At 34.5% G+C, this 26,079-nt stretch overlaps 1 protein-coding gene across 1 annotated transcript; it reads right to left on the minus strand.

The window, feature by feature from the left end:
- Nucleotides 1-22,376: 22,376 nt before the first annotated feature.
- Nucleotides 22,377-23,025, minus strand: LOC114755679 (14 kDa proline-rich protein DC2.15-like). The gene has a single exon (XM_028944547.1). The coding sequence runs from the start codon at nucleotides 22,986-22,988 to the stop codon at nucleotides 22,590-22,592; it is 399 nt and encodes a 132-aa protein (XP_028800380.1). The 5' UTR covers nucleotides 22,989-23,025; the 3' UTR covers nucleotides 22,377-22,589.
- Nucleotides 23,026-26,079: the final 3,054 nt, after the last annotated feature.

Consider the following 26,079-nt stretch of genomic DNA (forward strand, 5'->3'; position numbering starts at 1 on the left):
TTGAAAATGAATATTAGTGGGCTGAGATAAAAATTGACTCAATTTATTCATAAGGAAGGCTATATCTAGTCTTGTACTAGTTAAATATTACAAGGCTCCTATAGCTTGACGAAATTGAGTGGGATTCTTGAGTAACTCACCATCTGTTTGAGACTAGTGTCTACCTGTAACCATGGGAGTAGAGACAGGTGCAACATCAAGCATATTAAACTTGCTTAATAGATCTATTGTATATTTTGCTTGATTCAAGTAAATGCAAAAAGCATCGTGATAGACTTCTATCCCCAAGAAATAATGCACAGGCCCCAAATCCTTGAGAGAGAACAAGCAATTTAATTTGTGAACAAAGGAATAAAGGTATATAGGATTGTTTCCTGTCACTAATATATCATCAACATAAATCAAGATATATAAAACCACATTTTTGGACCTGAATAAGAATAATGAGTTATCACTTTTTGCATTCTGAAAACCCCATTGAAGTAAAGTTAATCTGAGGCAATCATACCAGGCACGTGGTGCTTGCTTCAGACCATAAATAGCTTTAACAAGCTTGTAAATATAGTTAGGTCTAGATTTGTCAATAAATCCTTCAGGTTGTCGCATGAATACCTCTTCTTGCAAGTATCCATTGAGGAAAGCATTGTTAATATCTAATTGGTGAACATCCCAATTGAAGGTCACAGCAATGGTTAGAACCACTCGTATTGTTGTCGCCTTCACCACTGGGCTAAAAGTCTCATGATAATCAATTCCAACTGATTGCTGAAATCCCTTGGCCACGAGTCTTGCTTTTCGTTTATGAAGAGAACCATTAGCCTTGAACTTATTCTTGAATACCCATTTGTAGTCGATCACTTTTTGTGTGCCACAATTTGGAACTAGCTTCCATGTTTGATTCCGTTTAAGGGCTTTAAATTCTTCTGCCATTGCTCTTCACCACTATGGTAAAGCTAGAGCTTCTTGAGCATTTGTGGGTTCTGCACTAGACCATAGAGCTGTTGGATCTTCAGAGCTTAATAGGCCAACAAAAGGATGTTTAGGCTTAAATATTCCACTCTTAGCCCATGTAGTCATGTGATGAACATTAGTTGTTGGTCTGTCCATATTATCTTCTTGTGAATTAGATGTACATTCAACAACTGGGCTGCTGGTACCTAATGGGCTTGACGCACTTGAATTAGATCCAGCTGAATTAACCTGTGGAGATAAGGAAGCACCATTTTCCACATGATTCATGTCAAAACCATTCTGTTGTGATGAAGGCATTAAGGGCGATGAAGAATTCATAGTGGGATTTACCAACATAGGAACACAAGCACCGTTTAATGAATCAATTCCAGAAGTATCACCTCTTTTATTCAAGAAGCCTGTAGAGAAAGGAAACTTAGAGTGATCAAATATTACATGTAGAGAGATATATATACAACCTGTCTGACTTAGGCATTTACAACCCATTTGTTGAGATGCATAGCAAAAAAAAATACACTGTTGACTATGAAATTGAAATTTGTGATTATTGTAAGGCTTTAAACAGGGATAGCAGGCACATCGAAAAGGATAAAGTCTTTTATAATCAGGCTCAACTTTAAATTGTTGATACAAAGGGGTAGAGCCTTTAAGAACTGGAGTGGGCAGTCGATTAATCAAATATATAGCTGTTTGAAAGGCATCTACCCAATACATGAGAGGCATTTTTGCTTGTGCAAGTAATGTCAAACCTGTTTCAACAATATGACGATGTTTCCGTTCAGCTCTACCATTTTGCTGTGAAGTATAACGACAAGTGTAACGTAGTAAAATCCCATGCTCATTTGCAATTGGAATAAATGGTTTAAACTCAGACCCCATGTCACTCTGTATTGCTTTGATTTTAGTGCCAAATTGATTTTCAACTAAGGCACGAAAATGTTTAAAAGCTGATACAACATGACCTTTATGTTTTAAGGGATAAAGCCATGTATACCTGCTAAAATCATCAATAAAATGAATGTAGAATCGATGCCCCAATGATGATTGAACAAGGGATGGTCCCCATAAGTCTGTATGAACCAATTCTAAAGGAGCAGAAAAATGAGATTCGGATAAAGAAAATGGCAAAAATTTTGATTTCCCATAGTGACTAGCTTCACAAAAATGTTTTTCATTATATGTGATCTTTTCATTACAATTATCCAAAATCTATTTCAATACTTTGTCACTAGGATGCCCTAACTTTTGATGCCATTTATAGAAATCAGAAAAAAAAGCTACGGGAACATAATTAGAAGAGGCAGAATGAGCTTCTGCAGACTGCGTTGTGGTAGATGTGGCACCGTCATGGAGCATTGGATACAGACCTCACCTTGGTTTTCCTTGCATCGATTGTTGACTTGTCGCTGGGGCCTTCATAGTACAACCAGAATAAGTAAATTCAACATTAACTGGATTGTCCTCAACCAACTTAGAAATACTGATAAGACTCTTTGTAGAAGAAAATAGGAGTTTTGGCACCAGTACAAGTAAATAAGTGAGACTTACCCATATTGGAGATGTGTTCAACATTATCAATTGAAGGAGTCACATGACTAGTATCCATATACCAAGGAGGATCTAATATAGTACTAGCTAAGGCATAGTTTGCTTGTGGATTAAAATCAGGGTTAGGAAAAGAATGATCATAACAATAAAAGCAACTGACAACATCATGGCCAGCTCAGTGACTCAAATGGCAGTATGGGCAATTTCCTCCTCCTCCTCCATGATAAGAACATCCTCATGAGCTTCGATCGCCACGAAAACCACGATTTCCTCTCCAGCAACCACGGTCATAGCGATTAAAATTGGCTCGATTGTCATCACGCTGAGGTCGACAATCAGCCTTTTGAGCAAAATTTGTAGTGGATTCAAGATTAAGACTAGAGAACTGATTTAGTTGCTCTAGACGGCTTTCAAATGCGAGAAGTGAGGCCTGAACATCAATCCAAGAAACATCAACTTGATCAGTCAATTTCACAACTATAGCATTATATTCAGCATCCAAACCATTTAGTGTATGCATAATAAGTTCTTCAGAAGGAACAAGGGAACCCGCAAGAGCCAACTGGTCAACAGCATTTTTCATCTTATTTAAGTAATCCTCCATCTTCATCCCATTTTTCCTAGTACGACTGAGTTCTGATTTGTAAACCATGATGCGTGCCTTTGTAGATGCTCTAGAAAGTGATCTAGCTCCTACCCAAATCTCCTTCGCTGTTTGACAGTGAAGAAGTTGAGCACCAACCTCCACTGTCATAGTGTTCTGAAGCCAGCCAACAAGGAGACGATCAGCAGCATGCCAGTCTTCATACTCTGGATTTGACTTCATCTCAGCACCTTCTAAGATGAGCCGCGGAGGAGGAGTACTTGTTGTAGCAATGTGGTTTTCTAGTTTGTTGCCTTCGATAATAGGAAGGATAATGGACTCCCAAAATAGATAGTTTCCTTGGTCCAACTTGATCGAGTTCACCTGATTGAAAGAAGTGAAAAGAGGACTTGTCTTGGACATAACAGCTACTAGTAGAAGAATAAGACAAAGGGGGGACCGCAGATGATGAGACGTAAGAAGAAGAGGCGGCCATAGTGGGGAGAAAAAGAAACCCTAAATGGCTCTGGTACCAAGATAAAAAGACAAAAGAAAGTGTTTGAATATTCCAAGCCACACTCAACACTTCAGGCTCTTCATTCATTGGGTATATATAATACAAGAGAGTTGCTATGCAGGGACGTGCTAAGGTTCTATATAAATACAAAATATATTATATTACTATTTATTTTCTAACACTCTAGTTTCATGTGAACTAAAATTTTTAATCACATGCGTTTTTATGTTCTAGTGAAAGCACCACCGCCCACCATGTTTAGACTAAATAAAAATCATTAAAAATATACAATATGTAAGTACAGAATAGTAAATTAATTATTACCACCTTTCCACTTTCCTTTGAACCAAATAAGGGATGGTTAAAAATTTTTTCCATTCCCTCATTTCCAACAAAGGTAAACTTTCACGTCAACTTATACGCCCTTCCAATTTTACCTGATTACTCGATTATGGTGCTCATTGATTAGCACTCATCACTTGATGAGTAATCTGAACAGTCTGGATTTAATATTTTAAAATAATTAGTTTAAAATAAAAAATTACTTTTTAAAAAATAATGGTTAAAAAATTATACTTAATTATATATTCATTGAAATAATTATTTTAAAAAATAAAAATGAAATTAAAACTAAATATGGATTATTTAGATCAGATCTGGACAGTCCAGATGTGATGAATTTGGGCTGCTTATCAATAGTAATAAACATCCAAACTCATTCCCTATCATTTCTTTCTTATTTGAATATATTCATCCACGCCATTAAGTAATTGAAGATAAAGACGATGTAAGCAAATGAAAGGTTAAAATTTTTCACATTAAATTTTATCAAAAAGAAAAAAAATTTCACATTAATTTTTATATTTTGTTTACCAATCTTGTTTCATAGTTTTCAGTGTACAATCATGATCACATTAAATTTTAATATAATATACAAAAATCTGGAATAGTTGCGTTTTCTTAATAGTGATGAGGTTTAGTTATGACATAAAACAAGTCAATTAATCACTTGTCACACGATAAATTACGTAAAATAGAGTGTGATTTGTTGGGGAACTGCAATTAAATTAAAACATAACGTTTGCTCAAATATGAGATCCGACAACTGGTGCATATGTGTATATCAAGCATAAAACTGCTGAAATATTTTTAAAATGAAGAGATGTATTTTCTTTTTAAAAAATTTGTGTTCTTATGTTAATTTATTAAATTAATAACATTAGATGAAGAGTTGTATCTACAAATTAATATATTTATGTGAAGGGTTATGTAGAAAGTTATAACACCAAAAGACACCAAGATTAATTTCTGAAGACATATATAACAATGTGTGATAATCACCACTCAGTGGAAATATTGTGTTGTTTTCTTAAGGCAACACCATATATTAAGAGGTGTAAATCTTCATGGAGAAGTTATTAAATAATCTTTGGTTATTTAAATAATATTGGTTCATGAAACAACGTGTTGTTGTGACTTTTTATTGAAGCTTCAAGAGGCATCTTTTCAAGACATCACTTTATTGTTATACAAACCCCTCACCATATCACTCCTTTTGTATGAAACACAACATAAACGCATTAAGATCAAACTCTCATTGCCTTTGTCTGAGTGCACACATAGAAAAAGTCAAATCATCATTTTATAAAAGCCATTATTATCTTGGTTTGAATTTTAGAAGTATAATCCATATTCAAGGTTTTTCATTGTATTTTAAAAGAAATTTTCCAGTAAACTCAACTTGCATCTTATAACATAAGAATAAGTGGGAGCGAACTAAGCCTAAAAAAAACTGTTACCCATGCTTTAAAGTCATTCTACACCACATTCTTCTTCATCTCTTCTTCTTGTACTCTTCAGGGAACCATTCCTACTAACACACATGATCCTCCCATGTTGAAACTCATTATTAAAGCATCATCTTTCTTCCGTAAAATAATGTTTCTCATAAATTATAAAAATAATTTCTTTGACGAATTTATATATAAACAAATTAAATATAATCGCTCGTGTAAATTAAATTTCAGCAGCCCAAATTGTCTACAGTAATAATACCTTTGAATTGCTGTACGGTGTATAACCAACAGAGGATTCGCGATCCGTCAATTTCAACTATTGTAAACATTGAGAAGAATCTTTCCACATAACGACTGAGAAACTGAAATAAGTTAACATTGAGCCAACTTGAAATTAATTATTTCATACAGTATAAAATCCGATAGTAAGTGTCACGAGTTTTTAGTACGAGCACTACAAAAAAATAACTAAAAACTGCAGTAGTTATTTTATAGCAGTTGCAATAAACTGCTAGAAAACAAGATAGTGTAGCCGTTTTCATGTAAAACTGCTACAAATCTGCATCGGTTGTCCTAAAATTCACTTTGTGTCACACACTGTAGCGGTTATTTACGCATATAACCACTATAAAATTGGCGCCACCTTCCCACCAGATGGCGGGAGATTGGCCCCAAATTTCTAGCGGTTAACTAGCAGCAGTTAGGTGAGAATAACCATAACAAATTGTTTATAGTGGTTGTCCTAATGGCAGAAGATGAAACTTTCTATTCTTGTAGTGGATTCGTACAAAACTGTAACAAATGATTAAAATTTGTAGCGGTTATATGTTAATCGCTACAAAGTTTTCCAATTTGTAGTGGTTTTAAAGACAACCGCGACAAAGTGTTTAGTTATTCGATTCGACGGACACATGACACATGTTGTAAAAGTTTGTAGCGATTTCTCAGTAAACCGCTACTAATGTCAATATTGTAGCGGTTTTTGCAAGACCACTACAAAATGTTCAACTCCTATATAAACACTCCCCCCCTTCTTTCACTTTCACCGCGTGTGTACACGAAAGTTCTGCTAAAATTTTTCCTCAAGTCCACTATAGCTCCAGATCCAATTCTAGCTACTCAAGTATGAATATATGTTCATTTATTAATTAATTTGTTTAATAGTTATAGTATTTAAATATTTAATTAGTGTTGTATTAATTTAATATTTATTTTAGTTTACTTATTTAATTGACATTGATATTGTTTGACTTCATAATTATATCTGGTATTTGTTTTAGATTTTTGTAGTTTGTATGTTAGTTATAATGATTTAATAATAAAATATATTTATTTAGTAATTAATTTATATGACATTAGAAGTGATATTATTTAAATTACGATTTTTTGTATTTTATTTAATTCAAAAAATTGAATTTATTGTGGAGTCGGTGCAGATGGCCAATATTTGAAGATTTTTTCTATGCTGCCTGATATTTTCATGGACGATGATCTTCCACCCCAGCCTGATGCAGATGATGATTTTGTGCAGTCGTCACAGAGGGCTAATATTTGAGGATTTTTTCAATTCTATTATCAATCAAACTTTTATTTATTTATGAATTACTCTAATTAATAATTGAATTTTAATTTTCATGCAATTCTAAATGTTTGAATTAGTATTAGCATTTTTTATTGCTTAAGAGTTATTTGATAAAATTAAACATGAATTAAATTTATTAATTAAATTAAAACGTAACTATTAAATTGGAAATTGAAATTAATAAAAACAATATAATCAAATTAAAATAATATATAATTCAATTCTAATTTATTAAAATAAAAAATATTAAATTTTCAAAAAATAATATTTGTATTGGATAAATAAAATAATGTTTCAAATTTTAATTCGAATTTTATATTCGATTCTAAGTAGTTGAATTAGTATTAGCATTTTTTATTACTTAAGAGTTATTTGATAAAATTAAACATGAATTAAATTTATTAGTTAAATTAAAACGTAACTATTAAATTGGAAATTGAAATTAATAAAATCAAAATTTATGTTGGATAAAAAAATAATATTTAGTGGTAGTTTATAATTTGTAGCGGTTATGAAACCACTACAAATGTTTGAATTTGAAATCAAATTTTCCTCCATTGCTGATATTTGTGGTGGTTTATTTAACCGCTACACATTAAAAACTAGTACTACTGCAACAATTAGTAACGGTTAGTTAAACCGCTACAATGGTCAAAATTTGAATTTGGCACCTCTCAATTTGTAGCGTTTACTTAATCGCTACAAATATTTTACCGTTTGAATTAGCAGCAGTTTATAGTTTTTGTTGCGGTTATTTAACCACTACAACTTTTTAACTGTTGGATTTAGTTGCGATTTTTTCACTTTATAGCAGTTATTTAACTGCTATAGATTGTTTGACTGTTGCTTTACACCCTTTTAACCATCTTAGACATTTCAAAGTGCCATTTACACTTCCATTTGAGCATTTTTGTGAAATCTTTCGCTGCTCTTACTTGCATAAATCATGGATAAGTCATGGATCAGTTGTCGCATACGTCCCAACAGTATTTGGCCGGATTAACCTCATTCATAGAATTTGCTTCTACGCATGCAACTACTAATGGTAAGTTCTTTGTCCATGTCCTAAATGCAATTTCAATAAGTGGCACCCACAAGATATTGTTAGAGACCATTTAATTTTGAAGCCTTTCCCACAAAATTATACATTCCGGTCTTTCCATGGTGAGCAACATGATATGATTGCTCAGTCAACTCCTGCAATTTCCCAAATAGGGGTTGAAGCAGAGGAGTCTGACCCTATCAATGACGTTGTGTGTGATGCGTTTGGGATTCACGAACAGATATCAACTGAAGAAGACCTAAACTAGAGTTCCTAAGAAACGAAGCTGCTCGAAGTTTTTTGATCTCATGGATGATGTTGATAACCCTTTATATCATGAGTGTACAAAGTACTCAAAGCTATCATTCATAGTAAAGCTATATCATATAAAAAGCTTATACAGTATCATAGACAAGGCAATGTTAATACTCCTGGAATTATTGACAGATGCATTTCCTCATGCAAATTTCCCATCGTCGTTTTATGAAGCAAAGAAGATGATTAACAAGCTTAGCTTGAACTACATGAAAATTGATGCCTCTCCAAATGATTGTATGTTATATTATGGAGAGCATGCCAACAAAGAGACTTGTATGAGGTGCAAGATATCTAGGTACAACCCCGCACGGAAGGGGAAAAAGCAGAAGAAGAAACTTGTAAAGATTCTAAGGTATTAGTTGCTTTAATATTTGCTTAATTTTTTATAAATTATGTCATTATTAAACTAATCATAATTGATTTCATTTTCTTTACAAATTATGTCATTAATAAACTAATATAATTGTTTTAATTTTTCTTTAGAAATTATATTGTTAATAAGGTAATAATATATTTGCTTTATTATTTTTTAAATTATTTTATTACTTCAGTAATATATTTGCTTCATTGTTTTTTCAGAATTATTTTGTTAATTATTTACTATATATTTTTATATTTCAATTCTTAGATACTTTGAAGTCATGCTTGTAGAGAATATATATGTCATCAAAAATGACGAAGCATATGTGGTGGCATGATGTTGACAAAAATCCAGACAGTTAGTTATCTATCCACGAGATCCTGAGGCATGAAAAGCATTCAACTCAAAGTTTCCAGATTTTGTTGCTGATCCTAGAAATGTCCGAATTTCATTAGCAACCAATGGTTTTAATCTCTTTGGTAACATGAGCACCAGTTACAGTATATGGCCTGTGGTGTTAATTCCGTATAATCTCCCGCCTTGGACATACATGAAACCGAGCTCTTTTTGGTTGATCATTCCTCACAAGAAGGCACCAGCAAATGATATAGATGTCTACCTACAACCATTGATACAAGAATTGATCGAGCTGTGGACTACTGGTGTGGAAACTTATGACTCATATGAGAAAAAGCTTTTCAACCTTCGTGCAGCGTTAATGTGGACAATTAGTGATTTTCCTAGGTTGGGAACATTATCTGGTTGGAACATAGATATAGGGTTGGCTTGTCCTGAGTGCAACATTGACTCTAAACCTGTGTGCCTTCCACATAGTCATAAATGGTGCTTTATGAGTCACCGGTGGTTCCTCGATTCGAGGCACAGATTTAGATTACAACGGAATCGCTTCTGTGGTAAACAAGGAAAGAGAGATCCTCCTCTTGCTTTATCTCGATATATTTCAATAGCAAGAGGGTGTTGATGTCAAGTTTAGCAAGATTGACAAAGTTGAACAAGGCAGATGACATTCTCATGGCACATCTGATGGTCAGCCAATGCAGTGGCGGAAAAGAAGTATCTTTTTCACCCTTATTGAAAATTTAATTTGATCCGCTACAGTCTTGATGTCATGCACATCGAAGAGAATGTGCGTGATAATGTGCTACACACGTTGCTCAATGAACCCGAAAAGTCTAAAGACCACCTCTGTTAGGAAAGATTTATTATGCCCTTGGAATTCATCCAGATGCTTGGCCTAATGATAATAACAGGTTTCAACTAGTTAAATTCACATTGACAAAACAGAACAAGGATATCTTCCTGTCAACAATAAAGAAAATAAAAGTACTTCATGGATATTCCAACAACATCTCAAGGTGTATTAATCTACAGGCTTGAAAGGTTACTGGGTTGAAGAGTCATGACTCGCATGTTTTGATGCAACAATTACTTCCCTTGGCACTTAGAAACACACTCCTTCCTGATGTCTCTATAATTTTGGTGGAGCTGTGTTCATTTTTCAAAAAGTTATGTGTGAAGGTTTTGATACCAGAGGAGCTAGATCAACTACAAAATAAAATAATTTTGATGCTTTGTCATTTGAAGATGATATTTCCTCTGTCCTTCTTTAGTGTCATAGTTCATCTTATAGTCCATCTTGTTTGAGAAGCAAAACTTGTTGGCCCAATTCAATATCGATGGATGTACCCTATTGAAAGGTATGTTATATTATCTCTTTCAATTTCCCATATTTTAATCTCAATTATATACAATTATTAATCATTAATTAATTAAACATGCAGATATTTAGGAAAATTAAAATCCTATACTAAGAATAAGGCGTGGTTAGAAGGTTCAATAGCAAAAGGTTATACTGGGGATAAGATCCTAACTTTCTGTTCGAGATACTTTGATGACATCGAGACAACCTTCAATCACCCCTCATGTATTGATGATTGTCCACCGGGTCCTTCCAATTCGAGCGACTTCTTCCCTCCTGTTGGAAAACCAGTTAGCGCATTTGAATACTTTAAACTAACTCCTATCAAGAAGTTACAAGTACACAAATATGTCTTGATAAATTGTACTCAAGTCGAACCTTTTCTCTAGTAAGTTGTACACTGATTTTCTTTTTTATGTTTAAAATTTCTTCATCATTGCCTTCACTAACAAATAACACTATAGGAAATTTAGAAGATATGTCAGACGATAGCTATGGGTTCATTCACAAACATCTGTTGAGGTTGATAAGAGAGTTCACAGAGAATTTTTGAGTTGGTTTACATGTCGAATACGTAATGCCAACAATCCTCACATAGCTGAACTCAAAAGTCTTGCATATGGTTTGTTTGATGATGCCAAGAGGTTTACTACATATAATGTCAATGGATTCAAGTTTCGTATAGTAGCGCATGATCAGGGTTTGCTCACACAAAACTCTAGAGTTTTCGGCACGTTTGGAACGAGGAGTTATGCTAGTACTAATGACAGTGACATGCGATTTGGAGGCATTCCTTACTATGAAAAGCTGATTGATATTGTTGAGTTAAATTATCAAGGACTTTTCACTCTCACTTTGTTCAAGTGTTGCTGGGCAAATACGACAACTTCACGTGGACTCACTACTGACGAATTAGACATCATATCTATTAATTTCTTCAGGCTTATTTATACGGGAGAATCTGAAGATTATGAGCCATACATTCTTGCCTTTGAGGCACACCAAATTTATTATGTCAATGACAAGAAATATAAAGATTGGAGTATGGTGGTTCACCTCAAGTTGCGAGATCTTTATGATATGGATAATGATGGTGATGACATCATTTATGACAGTGAACCCGTCCAACCAACGAATTTTGAAAATTTCTTCTCCGAAGGAGATGACAATTTACTAATTGTTAGGTAGTTCTTTTTTTACATATAATTTTGGTTCATTTTTGTCACATTAACTAACAATATATGTTTTAATTTAACTTTATGTGTGTTATAATTATTTCTCATTATTTGACTTTATATATCTCTTTTTAGACAAGGTGATGAAAACTAAATTTTAAACAGTTCATTCCAAACCATTTTTTCAAAATTAGTAAGTTTTTTTTTTTTACAAAATTTTAATATTTGTAGCCATTTTATGATTATTACAAAATGCAAAAGAACCACTCCAAAACAACTTAACCGCTGCAAATGTTGCCGGTTCTCTATAAATACCCCACTCTCCCTCTTATCTTTTACACCTCTTCCACCTCTCCTCTCCTCTCATTTCTTTCAATTGAAAACCTCTCCTTCTCTTCTCTGATGTTCCTCCTCCCATTTTCAAATTGTAAGTTTTTTAAATTGTTTATTTACTTTTATTTTCTCATATTATTTAATTTTAATTTGCTAATAATTTTTTTCTTTTTTCATGCAGGATTTATTTACTTTTATTTTCTACCCTTTCTAATTTATTTCTTATATTTATAAATAACATTTTAGAATTTTTTTAATTTTTATAATTATAAAATTATAGATCTTCTAATAATATTTATTTAATACTCAAAATATTAGTAAAATTTCCTTATAGAACAAAAATTTGAATACGATTTAATTAAAAATTTGATAACACATTTTATTTCAAAATTATATTTGCAAATCATATTTAATTTATTATATTTTATCTTTGAAATTTGATTTTTTTTTTGAAAATTTCAAAGTAACATTAGTAGTGATTATAAAACCGCTACAAAAATTAAAATTAGATAATATTTTCACATTTGCTGCGGTTTATAACCGCCATAAAATCGTCTCGGTGGCACCATTTTTTTTGTTGAAAATTTCACTGTTTGCAGCGGTTATATAACCGCTATAAATTTTGTAGCCAAATTCAATTTTTGATCCTCACCAGATGAACTTTTTTGCTAACACTTAGTAGTGGTTTTGTTAACCGCTACAAAATTTCAAATTTCATTTCCCGCCTGCCCACATGCTTGTGTAACGGTTTTTTGACTACTACAACTGCCTCAAAGTGATCTCATTCATCACCTTATTAGTAGCGGTTTTATAACTGCTACAAAGTATCATAGTGGTTTACTATCATGCGTTGCAGTTCGTCTAAACCGCTACAAATCCCTTGGCATTTGTGGTTTTTGTAGCAATTGTCAGAATCGCTACAAGTGAAACTTGTAGCGGTTAAAACGACTACAAATCACCTATTTTAACGGGTACAAATTACTCCTTTTTTTTTGTAGTGGAGGGATAATTTTTTTTAATCTTTTTATATAAATAGGAGTGTAGGATTCTGATGTATGAGTCTTGGATTCTTAATACACCTCTTCCTTGCTCACTGTCCTCAGAAATTTTACCGTATTTGTTACATCTTTCTGACAATTGAAGTAGCATTCAATAACCTTATCTTATTTTTCATATACATTCAGTGTTCTGATTTTATTTAATTAAGGTGCATTGAGCACCCCAATATTATTTTCACGATAAATCCAGCACCCAAATATTTTTTGTTTTTGGTTACATGTAATATCATGATCTTATTTATGATTTAGGATGTTGGGTGAGAGTATCGGATCACAAAAATTAACATCAGGGTGTTGGATGCATATCTTTTTAAATGAACATAACTACACTAAATAATTTAATCATCCCAAGGTGAACGAAGCAGCTTGATAATAAAAATAATGACAGTTCGAAATATGTTCGAAGTTAACACTACAAAAAAATATGTCAATTGTAGCGGTTAGAGTGATACATTTCTAGCGGTTTTAACCGCAACAAATCAAATTTGTAGCGGTTTAGGAAACCGCTAGAAAAACAGGTGCAAGAAAAAATTTCTAGCGGTTATTTCAACCGCTACACATCATGGTCAAAACGATAGAAACTTTCTAGCGGTTTCTAACCGCTAGAAAATATCTGAAGGGGAAACATTACTAGCGGTTAGAAAACCGCTAGAAAATGGTCCCGGAAAAAAATTTCTAGCGGTTTTATAACCGCTAGAAACCAGCTAAACCAAATCTATTTTGCCGGGAATTAAATAATTTCAGTAGCGCGCGGAAATTTCTAGCGGTTCTATAACCGCTAGAAATGTTTTGGAAAATAAATTTTCCCGCCAATTGAATTTTAGGAAAGGCGGCAAAAAATTTTCTAGCGGTTTGAACCGCTAGAAATTTTGGCGCAAAATTTGAATTTGACGAAATATTTCTAGCGGTTCAGAACCGCTAGAAATGTTTACCGTGCCAGAAAAAAAAATTTATAGTTTTTCATATTATAATTTTAAAAACCATTAAATAAATTATGTTGAAGAATTTTTGTTAATTTGTATAATTAGTTATATGTTACATTTTATATATTTAAATTTTGTAATAAAAAATATGTAATTAAATTATGAATGTGTCAAAAGAAGTGAATTTAATTTAATAAGATAATTTAATTGAATATTTAATAAGATAGTTGAATTGAAGATGATATATTTTGTAATATTGAACCTATAGTATTAGGTTGATGAGTATTTGAATCAGTTGAGGAGGGCATGACAAGTGTGGAGAAGAAAAATCTGAAAGGAAAGGAGAAATAAATATGTTAGTAAATTTTAAATAAAAAAAATAAAAGATACAATGAATTATAAAATAAAATTCACTTACCATACAGTAAAGAGAAAAAAACTACCATATGAGATAGTAAGAAAAAAAGAGAGAATTATGAAGAAGAATAGGAGAGGAAAGAAAAGAGATGAAGTAAATGAATGTAGAGAAGATATGGTATTTATAGAGATCAGCGACACATTTGTAGCGGTGTTTTTGTAGCGTTTTATTGCATTTTGTAGCTGTTATTCATTTTCTAGCGTATATATAAGCGCTAGTATTTTGTAGCGGTTATATTTGTAGCGGTTATTAACCGCTACAAATTTAGTTTTTTTATTTTTAATTTATATGTATGTATTTGTAGCGGTTAAAAACCGCTACAAATTAAATTTTCTAAAATAAATTTGTAGCGGTTAATAACCGCTACAAATTACAACTTCGTAAAATAAATTTGTAGCGGTTATGTAACCGCTACAAATTAAAATTTTTTTTTTTAAAAAAACTGTACGAATTTTAATTTATACATATGTATTTATGGACGGAAAATTTTTTAAATAATTTATTTTGGATGCTGCTATTCTCCATCATCATCCGGCCTGAAAGGACACATTTTAAAAAAATTTGTTAAATTTATAATGTATTTGGAAAAAATTAGTAATTAGTAGTTAATTATTTAAATAATTTAAGAAAAGACGTGTACCTGATAATTGGCAAATTATCATCTCCTTGAGGAAAGAAGTCTTCAAAATTCGAGGGTTGGAAGGGTTCACTGTCGTAAATAATGTCACTATCACCCATATCATAAAGATCCCGTGGCTTGAGGTGAACGACCATATTCCAGTCTTTATGTTTCTCGTCCTCGACATAGTAAATTTGGTGTGCCTCAGAAGCAAGGATATATGGCTCATCATCTTCAGATGCCCCCGTATGAATAAGTCTAGAGAAATTAACTGAGGTGATGCCCAAATGGTCAGTAGCGAGTCCCCGTGAAGTTGTCGTATTTGCCCAGGAGCACTTGAACAGTGTCACGGTGAAAAGCTGGTAACTCAACTCAATAATGTCAATTAGCTTTCCATAGTAAGTGACGCCTCCAAAGCGCATATCGCCATCACTACTGCTAGCATAACATCTCGTTCCGAATGTCCCGCAAACTCCAGAGTTTTGTGTGAGCAATCCCTGATCACGTCCAACCGTACAGAACTTGAAGCCGTTGACATTGTACGCGGTAAACCTTCGTGCATGGTCTAACGGACCGAGAGAAAGAGCTTTGAATTCATCTGTGTATGGGCTGTTGTCATTACGTATTCGACGTGTAAACCAACTGGGAAACTCTTTGTGGACTCTTTTATCAATGTCAGCAGAACGCGCACGGCCCCGTAGCTGACGCCTGAGATAACTCCTAAACTCACTATAGTAAAGTGTAATTTGTTAGAAGAGTCAGTAAGAAACAAATATAAAGTGTAAAAGCTAGTGAGCTTATATGATATATATACTTACTGCATGAAGGGTTCAACTTGGCTGCAATTTATCAAAACGTGTCTGTGTGCCTGGAGTTTCTCTGTAGGAGTGAGTCTGAAGAATTCATATCCTCCAACTGGTTTCCCAACAGGAGGAAATAAAGTTGACGTGGAAGGACCAGGAGGAGAATCATCTACGCGACGCGGGCGGTTAAAAGATGTCTCCATGTCATCAAAGTACCTCGAACAGAAAGTTAGGACCTCATCTCCGGAATAACCTTCTGCTATTGACCCCTCAGGCCATGCCTTATTCCTAACATATGATTTTAATTTTCCCAAGTACCTGTAAGTTAAAATTGCATTAATAATTACGAGTAAATGAAAGAACAATGTGAAATTTAAAGAGGCGGGAATAAAAGATAATCTAGTACCTCTCTATAGGGTACATCCATCGATAGTGAACTGGGCCAGCAACCTTTGCTTCTCGAACAAGGTGGACAGTCAAGTGAACCATAACAGTAAAGAATGATGGAGGAAATATCATCTCCAAGTGACAAAGTGTAAGAATAATTTTATTTTGCAGCTGATCAAGCTCTTCCGCTACCAAGACCTTCGCACACAACTTCTTGAAAAATGAACATAATTCTACCAAAACCACCGATACATCAGAAGGAAGTGTGTTTTTCAAGGCCAATGGAAGTAACTGTTGCATAAGAACACGAGAGTCATGACTTTTCAACCCAGTAACCTTTCGAGCCTGCAGATCGATACACCTTGAGATGTTGCTAGAATATCCATCTGGTACTTTTATGTTCTTCAACGTCGAGAGGAAGATATCCTTGTTCTGCTTTGTCAAGGTGAATTTAGCTGGCTGAAACTTGTCGTTTTCATCAGGCCAAGCCTCTTCACGAATTCCCCAGGCCCGTAAATCTTTTCTAGCTGCGAGATGGTCTTTGGACTTTCCAGCTTCATTGAGCAACGTATATAGCACATTATCGCACACATTTTTTTCAATGTGCATAACATCCAAACTGTGTCGTAGCAAATTAGATTCCCAATAAGGAAGAGTGAAAAATATGCTTCTCTTCCGCCATTGCATAGGTTGCGTATCAGATGTCCCACGAGATCGTCGTCCCAATCGTTCGGGATCCACACTCTTACCAAACTCGACATGAACATCTTCTAACTGCCGCAAAATATCCATACCAGACAAAGTAACAGGAGGATCTCTCTTCTCCTGTTTCCCATCAAAGCGAATCCGTTGCAATCTAAGTCTGTGCTTGGAATCAAGGAACCGTCGATGTCCTATGAAACACCACTTGCGACTGTGTGGAAGGCGACATGGCACAGAATCAAAATTGCACTCAGGACAGGCCAACCCAGTATGCACATTCCAGCCAGACAAAGTTCCCAAACCGGGAAAATCACTTATTGTCCACATCAAGGCTGCACGGAGATTGAATAGTTGCTTGTCATGTGAGTCATATGCCTCAACACCATTCGTCCATAGGTCGATCAATTCGTGTATCAACGGTTGCAGGTATACGTCAATATCATTTCCTGGTGCTTTCTTGCCAGGAATGATCATGGAAAGCAAAAAGGAGCTCTGCTTCATGCACATCCAAGGTGGTAGATTGTATGGAATTAACACCACCGGCCAGATACTGTAACTTGTGCTCATGTTTCCGAAGGGATTAAAACCATCGGTTGCCAATGCAAGACGTACATTTCTAGGATCATTGGCAAAGTCTGGAAATTTCGCATCAAACGCTTTCCACGCCTCCGAGTCTCGTGGGTGCCTAACCTACCATCTAGATTTTCCTCAGTCGCGTGCCACCTCATGTGCTGAGCCATTTTTGATGACATATACATTCTTTGCAACCGTGGTTTCAAAGGAAAGTATCTAAGAAAATAATATATTAAAAATTTAAAATACCGAATATTTAAATACTAAATATTGACTCAATTTAAAAAAATTGATGACATAATCAATTGTTTTAAGAATTTCAAATATCGAATATTTTTAGAGACGGAACAAGTAACACGCTGTAATAATTTGTACCTGAGAATTTTGGCCGGTTTCTTCTTTTGCTTCTTGCCCTTCCGTACCGACTTATAGCGTGACGTCTTGCATCTCGTACAAATCTCTTTGTTGGCATCATCTCCCCAGTATAGCATACAGTCGTTTGGGCATGCATCTATCTTCTTATAGTTCAAGCCAAGCTTGTTAATAATCTTTTTTGCTTCGTAAAAAGATGGAGGGAATTCCGCTTGGGGGAAAGCATCTCCCAGTAATTCCAGCAACATAGACATCGCCTTGTCAGTCATACCGCACAAGCATTTGATGTGATATAGCCTCACCAAGAATGACAACTTCGAATACTTTGTACACCCAGAATAAAGAGGCTTGTCAGCTTCGGTCATGAGGTCAAAAAATTCCCGAGCAGTTTCGTTTCTTAGAAACTCCGGTTGAGGTCCCTCTACTTCATCTTCGTTGGGATTCGAGCTTTCGTGAACACCAAAAGCATCACGCACAGCATCATTCACGGCATCGGCTTCATCCACTCGAACTCCCATCCGTGAAACTACTGGAACTGACTCAGCACCCATATCTAGCCGTTCCCCATGTAGTTGCCAAAATACGTACTCTCGCGGAAAAGGCTTAAAGATTAAATGTTCCCTAACAATATCTTTGGGATGCCACTTTTTGAAATTACATTTAGGACAGGGACACTGAATCTTACCATTTACGGCAGCATTGGCTAAAGCAAAATCCAAGAAATAGTTTAGACCAGCCAAGTATTGCGGAGTCGACCGGTGCAAGTTGATCCACGACCTATCCATCACTAATAATGCTCAAATTTCGTGAAAATATGACACAGAGCTCAAAGAGAAGTTAAAATGGAATTCAGTTGGAGTGTTTCAGCTTATAAAGGAGGCTGGTGGAACGGTCATTTTTTTGTAGCGGTTACAACACCGCTACAAATTTGTAGCGGTTTTAACGGAAATTTTCATTTTCCAGCGGTTATTAACCGCTAGAAATTCTAAATATCGGTTACAAGCCGATAGAAATTTCTAGCGGTTTAACGGGATTTTTGTCTCCATCGGTTTTGAATTTTCTAGCGGTTATAAAACCGCTAGAAAAATAGGTAAAATTTGGCAATTTTCTAGCGGTTCTTGTAAACCGCTAGAAAATGAGTTAATTTTCTAGCGGTTTACAAGAACCGCTAGAAAATTACTCCTTTTCTAGCGGTTTATAAAACCGCTAGAAAGTTTCACGATGGTTAAAATTCAGTTGAATTTTCTAACGGTTTTGGAACCGCTACAAACGATATTATTTTTAAATATTAAATAGAAATACTGCACAATAAATTAATAACATTATAAAAATAAATATTTATTAAATTAATAAATGATTATAGAATTATTTTGATTAATTAACATGTTTAACGTGTTTAATAAATTGTAATGTTGATGTTGTAATAAATAAATAAATATTTCAATATTAATTAGTACTTGACATAAATAAAATTATAGAAATAAATCAATAAAGTAAACAAATAAATATAAAATTTAAATAAATATCTAAATAGTATATAAAACCGTAAAATCAAGATTCTAATAAAATCCCATACAATGAAAGCAAGATAAATCATGGGTAGGGGGTAGAAGCAGCATCATCGTGATCATCCTCTGCTGGATCCTCCGGCTGGGGGTGGGCAGGCCGCTCAACCTGCTGGGACTGGACTGGCGGATGGGGGGTAGGGGCGGGACTGGTGGCAGGTGTAGGTCGGGGATGTCAGGAACCGAGATGTTTGGAGCTATACTGACCACCACATGACGCAGAGCCATAGCAGCTGCCAAGAGCTGGTCAAGCTGCGTCTGGAGCTGACGATCACGCTCCTGCAGCTGACGATCACGCTCCACGATCCTGGCCTCCATCCTGGCCTCGAACTCTTGTCTGAGCTCCTCTCGCAATTCCTCTGAGGATGAGGAACCCGGCCGCTTCGCACTCGCATGAGAGCTCCCAGCAGTATATGAAGGGCCAGCGCCACTTGAGCGGGGCAACCTAGTCGGTGTAGGTCCAAGTCCAAGCCCGCTAACTCGACCAGGGTGCTGCGGCCGGCCACGACCCGCTAAAAGTGAGGCGGTGGGATCCAAGGCAGACCCCTGAGACTCACGCAACTCGGAATCGACCTGAGTCATCCGTGCCTACCAAAATTAATATAAAGAAGTTAATTATAATATAATGATATCTACACTGTGATATTATATTAATATTTAATTTATTACTTACCGCTATCTCCTCAACCTCATCCGACGCACGCCCGTCTCGGGGTCTATACACCATCGGCCACATCTCGCCATAAGTGGCCGTGTATCCCCGCTCCTGCCGTATCTTTTCCCTCTGTAAATGAAATCAAAGAAATAATTAGTTACAAATTAAATACATATACATATTTAATAAATTTATTTCAAGTACTCACAATCTCGTCATAAGTGATCGCAAAGCTCCTGGATCCAGTCCTATGACGTATCGTCTGATGCCTGACGCTCCCAGCATTTCTCCTAGAAAGAGCCTGAAGCAAAATGTAAAAAAATTAAATTAAATGAGTCAAGTCGGATAAAAAATAAAGAAATTATAATTAATACAATATTATCATACCATCTGGTCAGCCGTCATCCTAAAATAGACGTAACTGGACCAGTCTTGGTCCGGGACTCCACCAGGTACATCTGCCAGTATCTCCTGGAGGGGCCTCGTCCCGTCACCTTTCTTCTCCCTCCACAGGTCGGCCCTCCTGTTCTTCCATGCCATCCCAAGCCTCTTGATCGTGTCAGCCCTCAACTCCTCCCCCAGAATAAATTTATTCTATGATTAAAATAATAAATTAACTAAATAACAAATTATAAACAAATAATTAAGCAATTTCAATAATCAAAAACAAATAATTAGTTTTTAACTAATTTAAGAATATTATAAATAAAATATAAATTAATCAAAAACAAATAATAATTAAACAATTAAGTAATTTAAATGAAAAAATATTTTTACTCAACTAAATTTAAAATTATTATAAGTAATAAATTAATGAAATCAATAACAAATTATTTTCATTTAACTACTTTTAAATAATTTAAATAAAAAATATATATATTCATTTAACTACTTTTAAAAATATTATAAATAACAAACAAATTAAATAAATAAAAAATTATAATCAAACAATTAAATTATTTGAAAACAAAATATATAATCATTTATTTAAATTAAAAAAAATTATAAATAACAATTTTATATTACCTTCATCATTTCCCAACCTTGCTGCTTCTTGTCTGCGGTGATCTTCTTCCAGTCCTGCACGTAGATGGGGAACAGCGTCCACTGCTGACCAAGGAGGCGCACGTACTTGTTGTACAACTGGCCACCTTTCTTCGTCGGTTGGCCCAACTCATTGAGCGGCACAACCACTCGTCCGCTCGTCATCATAGACAGCTCTCTGGCTGTCAGCCTCCGATAGGACCTGTTCCCCTCAGTGTCTGCAAAATTTAATTAAGAAATAAATTATATATCAATAAATTAATATAATTTCTATATAAATTAAATACTGATCAAAATTTTAAAAAGTTAAATAAATACTTACCGACAAATTCCACCTCATAACCAGCCTGACGTCTCGGAGTAGGACGCTGCGCAGCCTGGGGATACTCATTCCCCTGATCCTGCTCCTCCTCCTCCTCCTCGTCAGCAGCATCAGCATCAGCATGGGGTTGCTCATCCCCAGTAAAATGAGCCTCCTCAGTCCGCTCAACATCATCCTGCTCTATAAAACTGAGGATATCCTCCTCGCTAAGATCGTAGTCATGAATGCTGGGGAATGGCTCACCAGCATCATGATGAACCTCACTGGGTCCAGCTCTCTCAGGATCAACTGCGTCTTTCCCGTGTCGACGAGTCATCCTAATAACAACAAATAGTAATTATTTATAAATAAAATAAAAAGAAAAATTATTTATAAGCTACAACATAATAAATTAAATAAAATAAAAATTATTTATCAATAAATTACTATTTTTACCTGAAAATAAGGATCTGCAACTGAATCAAAACTCGAATATGTTTGTGGAGAAAATTCTGCAGAGCTTCGCTTCCAGAACGATTGAAGAAGTGAGAGTGGGGGGGGGTTATATAGACCGAGAATTTCTAGCGGTTCGGTCCAAAACCGCTAGAAATTTCTAGCGGTTTTGGACCGAACCGCTAGAAATTTCTAGCGGTTTTGGACCGAACCGCTAGAAATTTCTAAACTCCTCGGGGAATGAAAAATATTTCTATCGGTTCATATATCAACCGCTAGAAATTTTCAATGTCTAGCGGTTTATTGGCCTTAACCGCTAGAAAATAACCGCTACAAATTTGGCGCCAAGTTCCCGCCAAAACCCACGGGATTTTCTAGCTCTAAGTTTCTAGTGGTTAGGTGGTAACCGCTAGAAATGTGCGGGCAATGGTCAAACCGTCTGTATTTTGCAGCGGTTTTTAGAAAAACCGCTAGAAATATTTGGAATTTCTAGCGGTTTTGTTGAACCGCTAGAAATGTTCCGCTGCTACTTCAACATTTTCTTGTAGTGTAACCGCGGAAGAAATTGTGGAGATATTAATGAATCACAAAAAAGTAAAATAATTCTAATGAAAACAAAAAATTCCATTCACAAGCTATGAATGACTTGTTGCCATCTTAATGATGAATGGCAAGCAACGTACGTGCCTTTGAACCAAAACACACAAACAAAATACGAAAAGCAAACTTTTCAAAGCAAGTATCAATGGAATATAAAATCAAGTTTGAATTAAGGGCACTGGAAGCCAGAGTTGTTCATTCCACAGTTGTTAAGAATGACGCTCAAAGAAATTGGAATGTTGAGGTTGATGCCAAGAACGTTAGCCTTAAGGGCAGTGCAAAGGCAAGCGGCAACTTCAAGATCGACCAAACCCTTAAGGAGACTGCAACATGGGAGAGTTGGTGGTGAGCCAACCTTAACATTCACCAAATTCAACATATTGGCGCACACGCCCAACTTAAGGGCATCGATAGGGCAACGGCCATTGGAAGAGGAAGGTGACGAAGGAGAAGAAGGCTTTGGTTTCGAGGATGACGATGGTGGGCATGGAGTAGCAGAGCTGGCCATGGCGAAGAAAAGAAGGTTGAGAGCTAGGAGAAGAGGGATTGCGAGAGCCTTGGAAGCCATATTCTGCACAAAGATAACACTAAAGTGTTTATTATTATCAAGATTGGCTTGAGGGTTACTGATTTTGGGATGAAGTTTGAGAAGGCATTGGAAGGGGATTTATAGTTGGGGATTTGTGGGTTTGTGTTGTATTTTAGTTTCAAATTGTTTGGTGTACCATGTGGGCACGTTGGGATAAAAATTGTCGTGTAATATCTAAAAGGCTGGCTAGGGAATATACGGTAGTTGTCCAATTGTCGTGTAATGAAGTTACACTTCTTATTGGTTTAAATTTTTAAATTCTCATATTTTCAAAACATTTGTGGCTTCTTTTATTTTGATTATGTTAAAGGAAACATAATTATGATCCGGATTTCAGATTTAAGGAAGTTCTCTTTGATGGAAATAAGACTTCGAGAACGACGATCAGTTTCGGTCTCGGATCTCATGACGAAGTTTTTTATATGCTCATCATACAAGCAGGAAACCTTTTTGTCATGATTCGTGGAAAGACATTTGGACTTTCAGTTCCATTTTTAACTGATGAGTTATCTGTAACTGCGAATATTTGCTTTTCTCTTTTATTTCTATTTTACCGTCAGATTTAAGATTGTCAAATTTGAGAGTTTAAGCAAACTCACAATTGTACTATAAACTCGAATCGTAAACTTGTAAGAGTTGATTTTTATTTATAAATTAGTATTAAAAGTATATAATTAAATAATTAAAATAAAAAATGATAACAATTTCATTTAAATATATTTTAAATTCAAATAATTGCCAATGGCCTTATAGCCTAGTGGCATGCTCTCATTGTAAGTGAAATGTTGTGGGTTTAATCCTGCTTGTATAATCTTAAGCTGTTCATGCCCCCCCTTTAATTTTAAAAAAAATCAAATAATTGAAATTAAATTCATCAATATTCACAATTTATTATATTCAACAAAGAAATTTCCATGAAATTCATATATAAAATCATTAAACATAAATAAATTCAAAAATTTAGCATGAGTTTGGTGATGAGTTGACATGATTTTATAAGCTAAAAACGTAAAAATAGTAGACTTGGTGAGTGATCTCATAAATTTAATCAAGTTTACGGCTAGTAGGAGTTTAAAAACAAGTCGACACGATTTTGTAAGTTGAAAATATAAAAAAGTTAAACTTAGTCAACTTAAATTTTAACAACAATGGTCAGATTCAGCTGATCTTAATGCGTTGCAACCAAAACTTCTTTGTTGAAATGCATTGCTTCATTAATGAAAATTGTAACATTAAATGTGAATTATGAATTATTGATATGAAATCACGGGTTACATTTGAACATGTTGGGTTGGAATAAACATTTCTTGTGCACAATGAAAATCTCAACACAATCCATACCATGTGGATGTTGGTTGGCCACAGGGCCCGCCTATAAGCCCATCTCTCTTGTACATTTTAATAATTTTTAAAACTCATATAATCCATATAACTTATTTTAATGCTTGTTTGTCTCCAATAAAGATAATTACTTTTGCGCTTTATATATAAGACAAAACCAGTGTCATATGTATATATACGGATGTTTTAAAAGCCAGATCGAATATCAATTTCAAATTTGAAAGACTAATATGGGGCTTATTTTTTATAGTTCAATTAGTTAGATTGGAAGTCAAATTTGCAGCGACGTAGCAGCAATTAAATAAAAATAACATTATATACATGTATAGTAATAAATGTGAAAAAAAATATTGATACAGTTATAATTTTAATGATGAATCAGAGAGGATTGCATGAAAAATTACAATTATGCTAGGAAAAGATAAAATGATTATGAAAAGTTACGGTTATTAAATAGGCACAAAATATTAAACCTGTGATTATGCCATTGCAATGGTTGTGTCGAGTAATAAATAGTCAGTAGTGTATCATTTCTATTGAAGAACTTACATATTGGTCCTGTTTGGTACGAAACATTAAAAATGAAAAATAAGGACTATGATTGTAACTAAAAAAATATTAAAAAAGTCTTTAGTATGAGTAATTGCTTGTTACATGAGATTAGACAAACCCATGCATGAAAGTGGGATTGGGGAATACCATTTTCCCTCATAATATTCTCCAATCCCACATATATAATTTTGTCTAATCCTATATCATAAACAATCTCTCATGTTAAATATTATTTTCTCAATCTCAATCCTAATTTCAATTTCTCATTTCTAATATTTCGTACCAAACGGTACTATTAAGTTTAGCGTGGTAGTACACTACTCACTAGATTATGCAATTTCAAGCCCACACGAAAGCTAATAACTTGAACTTGGTAGGAGTACACCAAGATGACCATATCCAATTGCCCAACACAACGATATTATACAAAGGAATGGTTTGAGCCTAAATCAAACATTTCTTTTGCTTGAAGATCATTTACCTTAATCACACTTGATCTTTATGCATCAGAGCAAACTCTTCCTTTTGGCTTTAGGGTCTTTTTTATTGTTTTTTTTTTTCCACTTGGCTTGGCTTTAGTGTCTAAGACCATATGATCCCTTTGTGCATTGTCTAGTGTAACACACTGGATTTTAGATAGATAGATAAATTAAAAGGTTTGTAAACTGCTTTGGGAGCCAAAGATAAATGGTTAAAAGTTAAAGGCTCACAAAAAAAATAAATTACCCAAAAAGCCTATTTACTGTTGAAATTGAAGGTACTAAAGGGACATGATTGTTTAAATTATTCAAAGGTTAAGAAAATTAAGGAAATACTGTGGAAGGTTATTTTGGAATTAGAAAGGTAGCAAAAATGTCAAACTCCCAAAATTCGTAAAAAGACAAAAAAAAATACTCTTATTCATATGGTCATTCGGTCACCACATCAGGTTATTAGAGAAGTCCCTAGCATTCAATTTTTTTTATCTATAACTAGTGATAAAAATAGACCAAGCGACCCGTCAGAAGCCTGTGCCCTAAAATAAGAGTAGGCCCAAGCTTTTTTTAAAAGCCTATTTTGCTTAACAAGCTAAGCCTAGGCCTTATGAGAAGCCTATTAAGCCTATATATAATGATGTGTTTAAAAAATACAATAATATTAAATAATATCAATTGATAATTAAATTATTTTGAGAAAA

Source organism: Neltuma alba, unplaced genomic scaffold (genome assembly GCF_004799145.2).
Source record: "Neltuma alba isolate B1F8T4 unplaced genomic scaffold, ASM479914v2 tig00010317_pilon, whole genome shotgun sequence".
In the NCBI taxonomy this organism is placed as follows: domain Eukaryota; kingdom Viridiplantae; phylum Streptophyta; class Magnoliopsida; order Fabales; family Fabaceae; genus Neltuma; species Neltuma alba.

Bases quoted from the DNA above. Each gene is read 5' to 3' on its own strand.
- LOC114755679 (XM_028944547.1), bottom strand. From the start codon at position 22,988: ATGGCTTCCAAGGCTCTCGCAATCCCTCTTCTCCTAGCTCTCAACCTT.